We start from the raw sequence: 14,288 nt of genomic DNA, 5'->3' as shown, positions 1-14,288 counted from the left end.
GATTATGGATAATGCCTTATATGTCAGCACAAATTGGCAGAGTTGTTTCACTGGTTTCTGGGTTGAGCGAGACTGACTTCTCTAATCGGTCTTGATCCTGAAAGTAGCAAGACCCACTTTATATCTTTCACAGCCATTCCATGAGTTTTTGACTGTTTCTTTGTGTCTTAACAGCCTGCTTGATAGACAGCGTGGCCTTGACTGGATTATGCTGCATGCCATGGTCGGTCATTGATGACTAACTGTGAGTGGGAGAGAATCAGAATTTTTCGATGTGACTCATTCCAACCCTTCCTTTCCCTCTGTTTAATTCAGCCTCCCAGAATTCACCTGCAATGGCTTGCCCTGTCCCAGCCCTTTGGACAACATGAGTGTTTGAATTCCAAAAAAGAATATTTGTGACATTCAAGGGCCTTTTAGTGCAGTGTTTCTCAAATGGGGATATGTGTAACCACACTCCTTGGCTGGCAAACCACAACCTTCGCCCCTGATTTCACACATGCCCCTCTTCTAGCGCCACCATGAGGTTGCTTTTTGCAGTGTGTATACATGCGACCTGACGGTCACTTATCTCCCGATTACGGAGTCTTACTGGTTTATTTTGAACATATTGGCATTGGAACTGGACTTTTTTAAATTGTATAAGCAAAATGCTGTAGTCAGAGGAAGGGCGTACTTAGAAATCAGTATAAGGGGGTACTGCAACCAAAAAGGTTTAAGTCTTGAATCATCGTCGTCCCATATAAAAAGAAGAAGAAAGAAATATATAAAGTCTTGTTGTTGTTCAGACACTGGCAGTTTGTTGATACAGTTTCTAGTCTGGCTCCTGCTGTTTCTTAGTGTCCAGTGCTTCTGATACTGACTGTGTTACCTTGACCCTTCTTGACTGCTTAACACATCATGTTTGTGGAACCGGCTCTACCTTCCCCATGCCAACATTTGGGTCTTGCAATAATGTAAATGATTTTGGAGCCTATTCCAATTGTAAATGATGCGTTTATTAACTAGTGTTCTGTCATTGTGTCAGGTCAAATTTACCTCTGTCTCAACATGATATCATCGGACTCTTGCAACATTGCAACAAGCTTAGAACACAACTGTGGTGTCTGTTATGTTCTGTATTATTCACCGCTCGACCTGTGCACAGATGTTTGTCATCGGCTAGCATCAACCTTCAGTGTGACCCTTCTCATTTTATCAGAACCCTTCAAGGCTGTGGCCACTATCGCCACAAGCACCATAAAACTATCACAACAGTGGTGACCCTGCTAAACAGTACACATGCTTATGAAACTCGGGGTCTGAGTGTTGAGAGTTCAAGATGATAAACACCACCGCTATAAATAGTTCAGACTTCTCCCATTTCTGTGAATTCCCCTCACTCAGGCAGTATGACATTCCTGGGGAAAGCTGTCTCTCTTTATCTAATACTGTGCATATGCGGGTGTAGGTGTCAGGAAGACAATGTGCCCAGAAATGCTATACTTCTAGCTGGACCCTTGCGCGATCAACATGTGGAGGACCTTAACGACAGTTTTGGAGGAAAAGCACACCATGCTTTTGACTGCACACATGCCTTACACGCAGGCTCTAAAAACACCTTTGAGCACCTCCAGAGCAAGGGAGTGACCCACTTCAAGGTGCTGCTATCATGGTCTCAGCTCCTGCCCACAGGTCTCCCCGGCCAGCCCCAGCATGCCGCAGTGACCCGCTGCCGGACCCTGATGAAACAGCTGCTGGAGGTGGGCCTCCGGCCTTTGGTTGTCCTTCATGATTCTGCAGTACCAGAAACCCTCAGGTCAAGGTACGGGGACTGGGAAAGCCCTGAGCTCGTCAGGGTGTTTGAGCAGTATGCAGAGTTTGCCTTTCGAGAGTTTGGAGAACTGGCCCACTCCTGGGTGACACTGAGCCGCCTGGATGAGCTGAGAGACGCTGCGTTACAAAATGCCCTTCGTGCGCATGCTAATGTCTACCAACTTTACCATCAGCTGTTTCCTGGTAAAGGTGGGTGCTGAGTTCTTATTTATTTATTTATTGTATAAGTCCTGCATTGTGGCTACGAGTGTGCAGCCTTTTTCTATATATATATTTTTTTTACCAACCTTTTATTTTATTTTTTCTTTAAAATATTTTCAGAGCAGGAGACATTACATTGCATTGCATGTCATTACATTTCATTTACATGTATGGTTGCCTACTGGCAATAGCAACAGTCTCTTCCTCCGGTCAGTGGCCCTGTGGTTGCGCGTCAACCCAGGCCGCCTCTTAAGCACCTTACCATATCCCCATGTTTGCACAGACTTTTGCACTGTGAACCAAATCAAAACAAAACAATAACTGAGTAGTGGTTTTACCTTCTGGGCCGCAGTGAGTAAAGCTTGAATTGACTCTGTCTTTGCACCCTGTGCTTGGGCACTAGAGGCCTCTAGTCTCAGGACATTGTAAAAGGACACTTTCCAACGATTGATACTGAGATTGTGAGGTGGTTTCCATCTCATTGCAAGCATTTTTTTTTCTTTTTCTTTTTTCTTTTTTTGTGGTTCTTTACTTACTTACTTACAAAGGTCAGCAGCACTACTGGTGTGCAATACTGGTGTGTGCCCTCCCCTGTTTGTTTGATTGGTGCTGAGTATTTAACAGAAAGGCACTAAGAACGTGCTATTTCACTTGGGCATTGAAAAATCTCAATTGGCTGTTTTAATCAGATGCTATAGAGAGCAAGGGTGTTATATTGTTGATGATGTAATGACATATTATCTTGTTTATTATTGTGATGTTATCTGCTTATTGTAAGTCACTTTGGATTAAAAGCGTCTGCTAAATGCCTAAACTGTAAACTGTAAGTCCCTGGTCAAACATGATATGACTTTGAATAATGCTGTTATCATTGTTCAAGCATCAGCATAATATGTATGCTGATGCTTGAACAATGTTAACAGCATTAATCAAAACAGATCATTCCACAGTCATTCCACAGATCTGTCATTCTTCCATAAAGGCTGTGTGGGAAATGTGACAATCATTTAATTATTGTATTGAATCTATTTTTACGCAAAGGATTTATTTATTCCACATATTTTTCAATACAAATCTACATGTTTTATTTTGATAGCAAGGAAGCCGTTTTAAAGTACCTTAACAGTATTAGTTTTACTGTGTTTTATTTACTTTTGTAGGCCAAGGTCAGAGGAACTTCTTGCAAAGTTTTCCTATGATGTGAGAAGTACATAAAAAGGCTTGATTCCTGCAGGCATTAGGTGTCAGTAGAATGATTGTCTGATTATTCTATTAAAAATAATGAGTTCTGTATTTTATAAATCATGCATTTCAGAAATGTCACATTATCAAACTTGACTTTGTATACTCTAATGACAAAAGTCAATAGAGTATACCGGTACATCTGCATTGATTACCCACTTAAACCCTTGGGCCAAGTTGTACAGGGGCCTGTAATTGGCCCCCTCCCTTTCCTCTCTAGAAAAAGCCGAAAATAGCAGATCTACAAGTTCACAACCTGTCACAACACAACTAGTTGTGATGCAATGTGAGCTTGTAATTTTTGCGAATGTTGGTCCCTCCCTATTATTATGTCATGCCCAGAATAGAGACACTAGGGTTCAAGTGGTAAGGGAGACATTAGTTATCTTATCTGATTACCACTTTTAACAAAGTCCATGGTGAGAATATGCATAAAATACTGAGAGATACTCTTCTCTTTGTCTCTTTCTTTTTGATTGGAGATGAAAAAACGAAATGTAATTGACTACAATTGTGTTTCAGGTGGGCGAGTATCATTTGGAGTAATGGCTAGCAGTATCCAAATTGTACATGATGCTCAAATGGAGGTAAGATATTGTTATAGGCCTATAGCTGGATGCTTTTCCTGCTTCAAGATTCACATTTTGTTTAATGTATGAAATGTGCAGCTAAGTATCAATTGTGTGCCATTATACTAACTAACTATAGCAATAGTATAGTGTAATATAGTTTATCTTTTAATTTGTATGTATTTGAATGCTTAATGAGATCACATAAGAATGAATCATAGAGGAGGAGGACCAAAGGAAAAATAGACTAGACTTAATGTCTGCTAGATACAGTAATAACACAGGACACCAAAACTAGAACACATGAAGATAAATGCACTGTCAGAGAAATGTAGATTTTCCACGTCTGACTACACAATCTAATTTTCAGAAATCCTTAGATTTCCTGTCAGTAAACATCCAGTACGACTGTTCTACGAGAGAAAACCTAGAGGAAAAGCTCGAGAACATAATGGTAAGTGTCCCATTTTTTAACACTCTTATTTGTACAGTGTATAGCACATCGTGAAACTTACAGTACTTTTGATTTATGTTGCAGTGGACCAGCATGAAACCCATCCTCTTTTATGAGGTGAACATAAATGACTGCTCATTTGGAGAGTTCCTGTCTTTTAGCAGAGTCTTACAAGGTAAATCCTCCATTAATCTTACCATCTACAGTATGTAAGACCCCCCTCAGTTGCCATTTCATGATATAGGTTAGAGTATGTAAAGAGTATATTAAAGAACAAGAACCATTGTCTAATTGTACTGATGTTTTTGCAGGGCTGAGCAATAAAGACCAGCTGGTACTTGGCTTCGATGTTGTGGACTTGTTTGAAATGCTTGAAGATGAGATAACCCCTCAGAGGTAAAGGGATTCAAACCAAGAATGAATAACTGACTTAACAAATACAACATGACCCATTCACACAGTAGCAATAAAAATGGTCTGAAAGTGATTAGATCAAACCTTGGTTGGAGTTCATTTAACCACTTACTCACCGTTGCAGTGCTTTTTTCACTCTACACCAAAATTTCACTGCACACTCTTTGCCAAAAATAGCCAACCTACAAGCTCATAATGTCTCGCGTTCAGAGTCGGAATCAACTTTCACATGACAGATTTACAAGTGTAAAACAAAAACATATTAGTGTGTGTGTGTGTGTGTGTGTGTGTGTGTGTGTGTGTGTGTGTGTGTGTGTGTGTGTGTGTGTGTGTGTGTGTGTGTGTGTGTGTGTGTGTGTGTGTGTGTGTGTGTGTGGGGGGGGGGGGGGGCAAAAATGCTGTGTTCTTCAGATTAGAAAATAATACTCTGAGATGCCTGCTTCAGCTGCATTTTTTCATATATACAGTATGATCCATCATGCAATTAATCCACATTGCATCTTCTTCACAGGGATACTAAATTGCCTGATCCTTCCTCAGCCTACCAAAAGACTTGGAGCAAGTTTTCCCTCACGTCCTCTTCGGAACGAGACACGTTCCTGAATGGATCCTTTCCCTCTGACTTCCAATGGGCCACCTCTAGTGAGTCCTTCAAGGTTGAAGGAGGCTGGTCAGAAGATGGGAAGGGAGAGACCATTTGGGACCGTTTCGGTCATGAAAACAATGTTTTTGACAATCAGACGGCTGATCTGGCTTGTGACAGCTACTATAAAGTAGAGTATGACGTCTACCTCCTTCGAGGGCTGCTAGTTAACACCTACCAGTTTTCCATTTCCTGGGCCCGTATTTTCCCCTCTGGTCACCGGGGGAGTCATTCTGAGAAAGGGGTTCTTTACTATGACAAACTGATCAATGCTCTCATCGAGTCTGGCATAGAACCAGTTGTCACCCTACACCACTGGGATCTGCCTCAGGCACTGCAGGCCTATGGTGGCTGGACCAATGCTTCCATTATTGAAGCCTTCAGGGACTATGCAGACTTCTGCTTCTCTAGGTTTGGGGATAGGGTGAAGACCTGGAACACTTTCAGTAGTCCCTGGGTAGTGAGTCATGCTGGGTATGGAACAGGTGAGCATCCGCCTGGAATAAAGGACTACGTGGTCGCCTCCTATCAGGTAAGAGTGATATTGTTTAAGATGTGCTAACACTGCTCTAGGAAGCCTTATGGAGCCATTATCGGTTTTGGGATTTTTCAAAGTTCAAGAAGAGAATACGAGACTTTCAGGTTCAAGTCTTATTTTTTCAGGTACAAATCTTACCTTTTCCACTTCCCTTTTTATTTTTCACTTACACTGTTTTAGGTAAATGATCAAAACTATTTGGCCCGATAATGGCTCCATAAAGCCTTGTTTGTTATCGTCATTGTCGGGTGGAAACCTTGTATGTCCAAAACCGTTTGTTTTGTATTCATCATTTTAAAAATGATTTAAACTAGTGAAAACAGACGATCTACAAGCACACAACGCCTCGCGGCGCAAGGCGTTGTGTGCTTGTAGATCTGCTGTTTTCACTACTTTTGTGCAACGGCCTTGTACGATGAAGCAGGGCTTTACTTTGCAAAAGAACATACAAATTTGAAACTTGGAGATACAAGGTTTCCACCCGACAACAACGTTATGTAACCATTATGTTTGTCTTTTATAGGTCACTCACAACATGCTCAAGTCTCATGCTGAAGCCTGGCATGCCTACAATGATAAGCACAGGAAGAAGCAAGGAGGGAAAGTTGGCATTGCTCTAAATTCAGACTGGGCTGAGCCTGCAAATTCTTCCAGGACTGAAGATATAAACGCGGCAGATCGCTATCTACAATTTATGTTGGGCTGGTTTGCCCATCCCATATTTGTAGATGGAGATTATCCACAAGTACTCAAGGATCAGATTGAACAGAAACAAACGGATTGTCCTCTCTCTGAGCCTGCCAGACTTCCAGTCTTCACTGCATCAGAGCGCCAGAGGATAAAAGGGACCGCTGACTTCTTTGGATTAAACCACTATACATCCCGTTTGGTCAACTCCAGTGATGGGGGCTGCACTCCTGGACCTCAGGGGGTCGGTGACTACCAGGCACAAGTGGACCCTTCCTGGTCTTCCACAGCGTCAGACTGGATCCACTCAGCACCTTGGGGCCTTAGAAGACTTCTCAACTACATTTCAACTGAGTACCTGAACGTTGCTAAAGTGCCTGTTTACATAACTGGGAATGGAATGCCCACTGAGTATAGTGGGGAGTCTGGGGACACGCTGAATGATACCAGTCGAACTGAGTACATCAAAAGCTACATCAATGAGGCGCTGAAAGGTAGGCCTATGTTGTTCTTTTTCAAATTTTGTTAACTTATTTTCATTAAAGGAGTAGTTCACCCCCAAAATGACTTTTTTTCTATTGATTACTCATGCCATGGAGAGTAGAGTTCAATAATATTTTTTGGTTTTTGTCGCATTCCTAAGACAAAAATTTGATTCGAGTAAACCCCCATTGATTCCGGATGGGGACCCGTTTCGAAACGGGTCCCCATCCGGAACGAATGGGGGTAAATTTATTGTTATCACATTTTTGTCTTAGGAATGCGACAAAAAACTAAAAATATTATTGAACTCTAGTCTCCATGGCGTGACTAATCAATAGAAAAAAAGTCATTTTGGGGGTGAACTACTCCTTTAACTTTTTTCCTTCACTAATGTCAGGACTTGAAAATATTAGAAGTCAAATAAGCAAGCACGTCTTGCAATATTTTCCGGGTGCTGAGCAAAAATACATACAGAGCAAGAAAGGAGGCCCGCACACCGTCTTAAGCTCCCCGTAGGAATTTCTTTATTAGCAAGGACTTGAAAATAAACATTACAATAAATTACAATACAAGGCCGACGCCACTTCCCAAACAGTCCCTCTTCCACCCCTCCACATAAAATGAATCAGGATCGCACGGCACAACACATTTTACTAAAAAGTAAAAATACGAAGAGAAGAAATAAGAAAATAACACATAAAACCAACTTTTAAATAAACAATTTGTTGATACATTTCCTTAATAAGTACATGGAAATATCTGCCAGATTGATGTCCATCTTATGCAATTTAATGTTGATCTTATGGTTCAATTGCATAATGTCTTATGCGATCACAATTAGGGGTGCAGCTTATTGAACCCATCGATTAAAAAATGTCTTCGTGTTAATTGGTCGATACTACAGTATATATTAAAAAAATATATATTTGATTAATACAAAAATGCATTGATAAAATAATTGCTAAGAATATAATCGCAAACCTAATAACTATTGCTAAAAAATATGTATTTTTTCTCTCTGAACAGCAATCCATCTGGACGGAGTGGATGTAAAGCGTTTCACTGTGCAGTCACTCATGGATGGCTTTGAAGGACCACAAGGCTACAGTCAACGCTTCGGATTGCATCATGTCAACTTTGACCTTCCTGACAGGCCCAGAACTCCAAAACAGTCTGCTTATCTTTACTCAAAAGTCATCGAGAGAAATGGGTTTGCATCCACAAGAAACCAGTTTTATGCTCATCAGGGATTCAAAAACATGGAGACAAAAAAATCCCACCTTCCCCCATCTGAAGTCCCATCGCAAGCTAAGGTTGTGTGGAGGAAGTTTTCAAGCCAAACCACTTTTCAGAGGAAGCTCTACCACTATGGTACGTTCCCACATTTCTTCCATTGGGGCGCATCCTCCTCGGCTTATCAGATCGAAGGTGGCTGGAATGCTGATGGGAAAGGACCCAGTGTATGGGACACATTCACCCACAGACCTGGCAGTACTGTTAATGGAGATGTAGCCTGTGACAGTTACCACAGACTGGAAGAAGATCTGTACATGCTTAGGGCTTTGAAGGTGAAATCCTACAGATTTTCTCTTTCATGGTCCAGGATCTTTCCTGATGGTCAGCTTACTTCCCTGAACCAAAATGGCGTTGACTATTATAACAGACTTATTGATGGTCTCCTAGCTTATAACATCACACCTATGGTGACGCTCTACCACTGGGACCTTCCTCAGGCTTTGCAAAACCGTGGTGGCTGGGACAATGTTGATATGATTGACATCTTCGATGACTTCTGTAACTTCTGCTTTGCCACCTTTGGAGACAGAGTATAGTTTTGGATGACCTTCAACCAACCTCATACGATCGCATGGTCAGGGTATGGACTTGGACAGATCCCACCAAACGTAAAGAAGCCAGGGGACGCACCGTACAGAGTAGCTCACAACCTTCTAAAGGCACATGCTAAGGCCTACCACACGTACGATGAGGGTTATCGCCCAACCCAGCATGGTTTGGTGTCTATCGCCCTCAATGCTGACTGGGTTGAACCCAAAGATATCAATGTACCACGAGAAGTGTGGGCTGCTGATCGCGCTTTGCAGTTCCAGCTTGGCTGGTTTGCACATCCTATTTTCAAAAATGGAGACTATCCAGATGCAATGAAGTGGCAAGTTGCAAACAAGAGTGAACTCCAAGACCTTCCACAATCCAGACTGCCGTCCTTCACTGAAGAGGAGAAGGCCTACATCAGGGGCACTGCTGATGTTTTCTGTATAAACCATTTCACAACAAAGATAGTAAGCCATCTTACAGCTAGGCTAAACCCTCCATCGTATGACTTTGATCGTGACTTGTCTGAAGCCGAGGAAAGTGAATCTCCCGACACCGCCATCAGTAACCAGCGCGCTGTAGCATGGGGCCTGAGAAGGCTCCTCAACTGGATCAAAGAAGAATATGGCGATCCAGAGATCTACATTACTGAGAACGGAGTCGCTACTGATGCAGAGACTACGGTTGATGACACAGATCGATTTTTATACTACAAAACCTACATTGACGAGGCCCTTAAAGGTAAATATACACACAATTTTTTACTATTATTTGAGGGGTAGAATTATTGATTCAATTTTTCAAATGCCCAATCAGTGATACAAATGTAAACACATTGTTATCCCTACCAGCACACACGCACGCACGCACGCACGCACGCACACACACACACACACACACACACACACACACACACACACACACACACACACACACACACACACACAGCAAACATACTCAATATCTAAGTATCTCTATTTGATTTCATTCACAGCATACCATACTATTGAAACACTGTAGTTTGTACTAGGACAGATATAAGGGTCTCGGCTAAATGCCAAAAAAGGTCAACGTTTTTTTTTTTTTACATATTTCTATGTATTATGCTTATGCCTGATTAATTGACTTGTCACACACACTGTTATTTCCGTGGACAATTCTCGTATTTATTTTCTTAAAATCATTCTCCATTAGCTCACAACCTGGATGGTGTGAAGGTGAGGGGATACACAGCTGTATCTCTCATGGATTCATTTGAGTGGCTCAATGGATACTCGCTAGGTTTTGGACTTCACCATGTGGACTTCACAAACCCCAATAGACCCAGGACACCGAAATACTCAGCTCACTACTACCACCAAATCATGAAGGACAACGGATTCCCTATAACTGATGACGAGAAGCTACTTTATGGACATTTCCCCGAAGATTTCAACTGGAGCACTGCTAGTGCTGCATACCAGGTACATGTATTTTTCTTTTAACCACTTAAACCCCAGCAGCCGTATTGTGGGCAAAACCTTAGCAAAAAATAGCCGATCGACAAGCTCACAACGCCTCGCGAGCTTGTCGATCCATTATTTTTAGTGAAAGCTTTCCCTACAATAGGAGACAACAGAAAAAACACTATTACCATGCCCAAGACATAGCACCAAACTGTCTCTCTCAACAGCCTCTGTGTTCCCTGTAATAATATAATGATAAGATATTGAACCTGGCCGTCAACTAGGGGGACAACAGTTACCGGTACTCTAACTCATCGATTTTATAGAATATTACAAAAGGTATTGAGATAAATAGAATAATAGATTTTAAAAAATAATGAAAAGCTGATAATAAACAAAAATGTATTTGAATAAAACAATGTATTTTTCAAAACACGATTTTTGATTCAGTCTGAGGGAAAAAATATTGTCATATTTTTCTTTAACCGTACAGTTGATGTGTTCAGGTTTCGAGTGAAATTGTACTCTGAATACCTATACATTCTAGAAACTAGGATCAAAATGTTTTCTTTTTTCCTTATTACCAGCGTATAGCTTAAAGAGGTGGTGACATAGTTTTGTACTTTTTCTGTTTTTCATGTGTCTAGGAGGTTGAAAGTACACCATTGGACCCCCTGGTGTGGTTTTTATGAGCAATTATGTATTCTCTTGGTATTTGTTTGTTTTCTCTTGGAGGCTGCCACCTTGTGGTCAAAAGTGTCAGTTAAAAAACACAGATACTTTTACATCACAGAATCAACTCCTCCCCTAATTACCATTCACCCAACACTGTGGGGTGTGGCTAACTTCAGCTGGGTCACCACCCACCATGACATCCATGCATACTTAATGAACTGGGGGTGTGGCCACATAAAAACCCAATTTTAACTCTTTCTGTATACTTTTTTGTAAAAACTCTTCCTCCTAGTATAATCATAATACCTGATAATCATGTTTTAGAGGGGGGAAAAATCATGGCACCACCTCTTTAACCTTCCTTTTATTCCAGATCGAAGGGAGCTGGAGGGCTAATGGCAAGGGACTGAGTATCTGGGACAAGTTTACACACACTCCTCTGAGAGTGGGCAACAATGACAATGCCGACATCGCTTGTGACAGCTACAATAAGATTGACACAGATGTGGAGGTCCTGAAGAAACTGAAGGTGACCCACTATCGTTTCTCCATCTCCTGGACCAGGGTGCTTCCTGACGGAACCAACAAGCACATCAATGAGGCTGGTCTCGACTACTACCACAGACTGCTGGATGCGCTGCTTGCTGCCAATATTGAACCTCAGGTAACCAGTGTTGCTGCGTGTAATCGTCTTTTCATTACATTATATTTGGACTGTGGGTTTGATTGATTGATTGAAGACTTTATTAGAAGTTTGCATAGGAAAAGGTACAGTTTCATGACGGTACAGTTCACTGGTACAAGGTCTACTAAAAGGAGATCCATGAAAAGACTAAGCTTATTTCCACTGGAAACCATTGAAGTATCTCATATAACATTGAATGACAGACAAATAGAACACAGTACTATGCAGTAGATATGTAAAGAAAAACAAAAAAGAAAACAGTAAGTCTAAATAAACAGTATATACAAAGAAGGGGCAGGGGAGGGTAGGGTTGGGCTAGGTTAGTTTTTTACCAGTTGCGAATGGCTGCTGCCTGTAAGTGATTCTTCAGGGCAATTTTAAAGGATGCTAGTGATCCACACTCCTTTATGACCTTCGGTAAGGCTTTCCACATTTTGGTGGTATAGCAGAAAAAGGAGTTTGACCCTTTGTTGGTTTTGACTCTGGGTTGAAAGTGATCTGTGGCGCTGCCTCTGGTGTTGTAATTATGGACATCCTTAATGTTTATAAAGTATTTTGACAGGTACTTGGGTATCATAGTGGTGTAGTGTATCTTGTACACCAGGCCCATTGCAAGTTGCTGTACTCTGTCATCTACTCTGTTATCTATTGGAATTACTACCGTTAAAATGTTTCATAAAGCTTTATAGCAGGGGTCTTCAGCGTTTTCAGGCCAAGGACCCCTTAGTCGAGAGAGAGATGAAGCAGGGACCCCCACAACCCATAGATTCCATATAGTTTCATCATTTTGACGGCACAATCATCAGTGTATTTTCGATTCATGTCAATTTGTGTTTTCAGATATTTAACCACTTGAACTGTCAATACTCAATAAACTTGACCTTTCACTCTGTACTTAGTCTGCTCTTTTTCCCCTCTACACCAACTTCTTTGCCGAAAATAGCCGATCTACAAGCTCACAACGCCTCACAGCGCGAGGCGTTGTGAGCTTGTAGATCTGCTATTTTTGGCTAAAGTTCTCAGAATGTGGACGCTAGGGTTCATATAAAAAAAGGAGAAAGATTTGAAGGACCCCCTATAGTAACTCTGAGGACCCCCTAGGGGTCCCGGACCCCCTGTTGAAGACCCTTGCTTCATAGAATTACCTTGAATAAACCTTTTGGATGCATCAGTGGGTGAATGGTTAGTGCTGGGCCAACCAAATAGTTTGATTGAGCCATGTCTCTCCTGCAGTTAAAAAAAAATAAGAAAACTAAAAAAACTGTAGCTGAAATTATACCCATCCTAGTGGCCGTAATCTGGAGCAAACAATATCTGCAAGCTTGTGTTTTGCTGCACTTTTGCTGCGATGCGATTTGAGCTTGTAGATCGGCTATTTTTGCTTCTTTTGCATTGGAATCCTGAATATATTTTTGTTATTTTTGAATTGGAATCCTGAAATCTAACATTTTGATTTAATTTCCAACGCATTTAGTTATATACTTATGTTAACTTTATGAATTTAAATACAAATACATTGGACATACAAAAAAAATACATTTTAATACTACTATACCAGTCATTAAGCTACTAAGATAGTAGCAGGTCATGTTTGGTATTGTAACAGCTGAAATCAATAATATATTAGTATTCCGGTATTAACCTGTGGTGTAGAGGGATGTTATATCGGACCTATAGAGGTCCTGTCAACACTATGGGGTTTAACTGGTTAATTTTCAGTGTCAGGCAGTAATTTATTTAAATGTTTCCCATTGTGTAGGTAACCCTCTATCATTGGGACCTTCCCCTGGCTCTTCAGAAAGTAGGCGGTTGGGAGAATGACACAATTGTTGAGCGATTCAGAGATTATGCTGAAGTTCTGTTCAGCCGACTGGGAGGCAGAGTGAAGTTCTGGATCACGCTGAATGAACCCTACATTGTGGCTAATGTTGGTTACGGATATGGCTCCTTTGCTCCAGGTACAAAGAAAGAATATCTGTTCTTAGTCTCAAGAAGCTTTCATATACAATATTCTCACTTGGAACTAGTATGACTGCAATTAACAATTATTTCATGGATAATCTGGATTATTTTATTCTGCACAAGATGATGTCCTCAATGTCTTGTTTTGTCGAGAACCCAAAGCTATAGCAACTAATGTAATAGCTGACACCTGGTCGACTAATTTATTAATCTTTGCAGCTCTATATAGTTACTATTCGTGAACATGGACCACTTTCTCAAGCTTGATTTATACTCGACACAGTGTCTCTTGCCAAGACAGATCTTTTCGGCAAATGACACCGTCATATTATGGTGTATAAATTAGGGTTCAAGCTAAAGAATCGGAAAGATATATTCTTAAAGTTCATCCAAGTGTCCCTATTTTGGGCATGACATTATAGATGAAATATATTTAAAAGAAAATCCGAAATAGCAAAAACAGCAGATCTACAAGAGATCTCCAGTTCAAGTATGTTTATTTTGGGGGTCACGGCCTAAAAAGGTTTGAGAACCCCTGGTATAGAGCATTAACAAATTCATCCACCAGGGGCAGTGACAACTCATTCTTATGACTTCCTATCTAGCCAAGCTTTAAAAACTATATATTTTTTAAAGAGAAAACAA

The 14,288-nt window shown here is 41.0% G+C and overlaps 1 protein-coding gene and 1 long non-coding RNA gene across 2 annotated transcripts in view; both read left to right on the top strand.

The window, feature by feature from the left end:
* The window catches only part of LOC308308325, an 839,845-nt gene that overhangs the window by 422,049 nt on the left and 403,508 nt on the right, over positions 1–14,288 (top strand). The window lies entirely within an intron of this gene.
* The window catches only part of LOC308308106 (lactase/phlorizin hydrolase-like), a gene marked incomplete at both ends in the record, with an annotated part of 89,929 nt that overhangs the window by 4,929 nt on the left and 70,712 nt on the right, over positions 1–14,288 (top strand). The window contains 9 exon segments of the mRNA XM_080753474.1: positions 1,451–2,004; positions 4,593–4,677; positions 5,207–5,870; positions 6,400–7,057; positions 8,073–8,875; positions 8,879–9,617; positions 10,071–10,339; positions 11,370–11,660; positions 13,441–13,639. Coding sequence (XP_080609600.1) covers positions 1,451–2,004; positions 4,593–4,677; positions 5,207–5,870; positions 6,400–7,057; positions 8,073–8,875; positions 8,879–9,617; positions 10,071–10,339; positions 11,370–11,660; positions 13,441–13,639 — 4,262 coding nt within the window.

Source organism: Nannobrachium achirus, assembly GCF_963921795.1.
Source record: "Nannobrachium achirus genome assembly, chromosome: 22".
Lineage (NCBI taxonomy): Eukaryota > Metazoa > Chordata > Actinopteri > Myctophiformes > Myctophidae > Nannobrachium > Nannobrachium achirus.
Note: the sequence above shows the minus strand (reverse complement) of the source record. Positions and strands in the feature narration are given on the sequence as shown.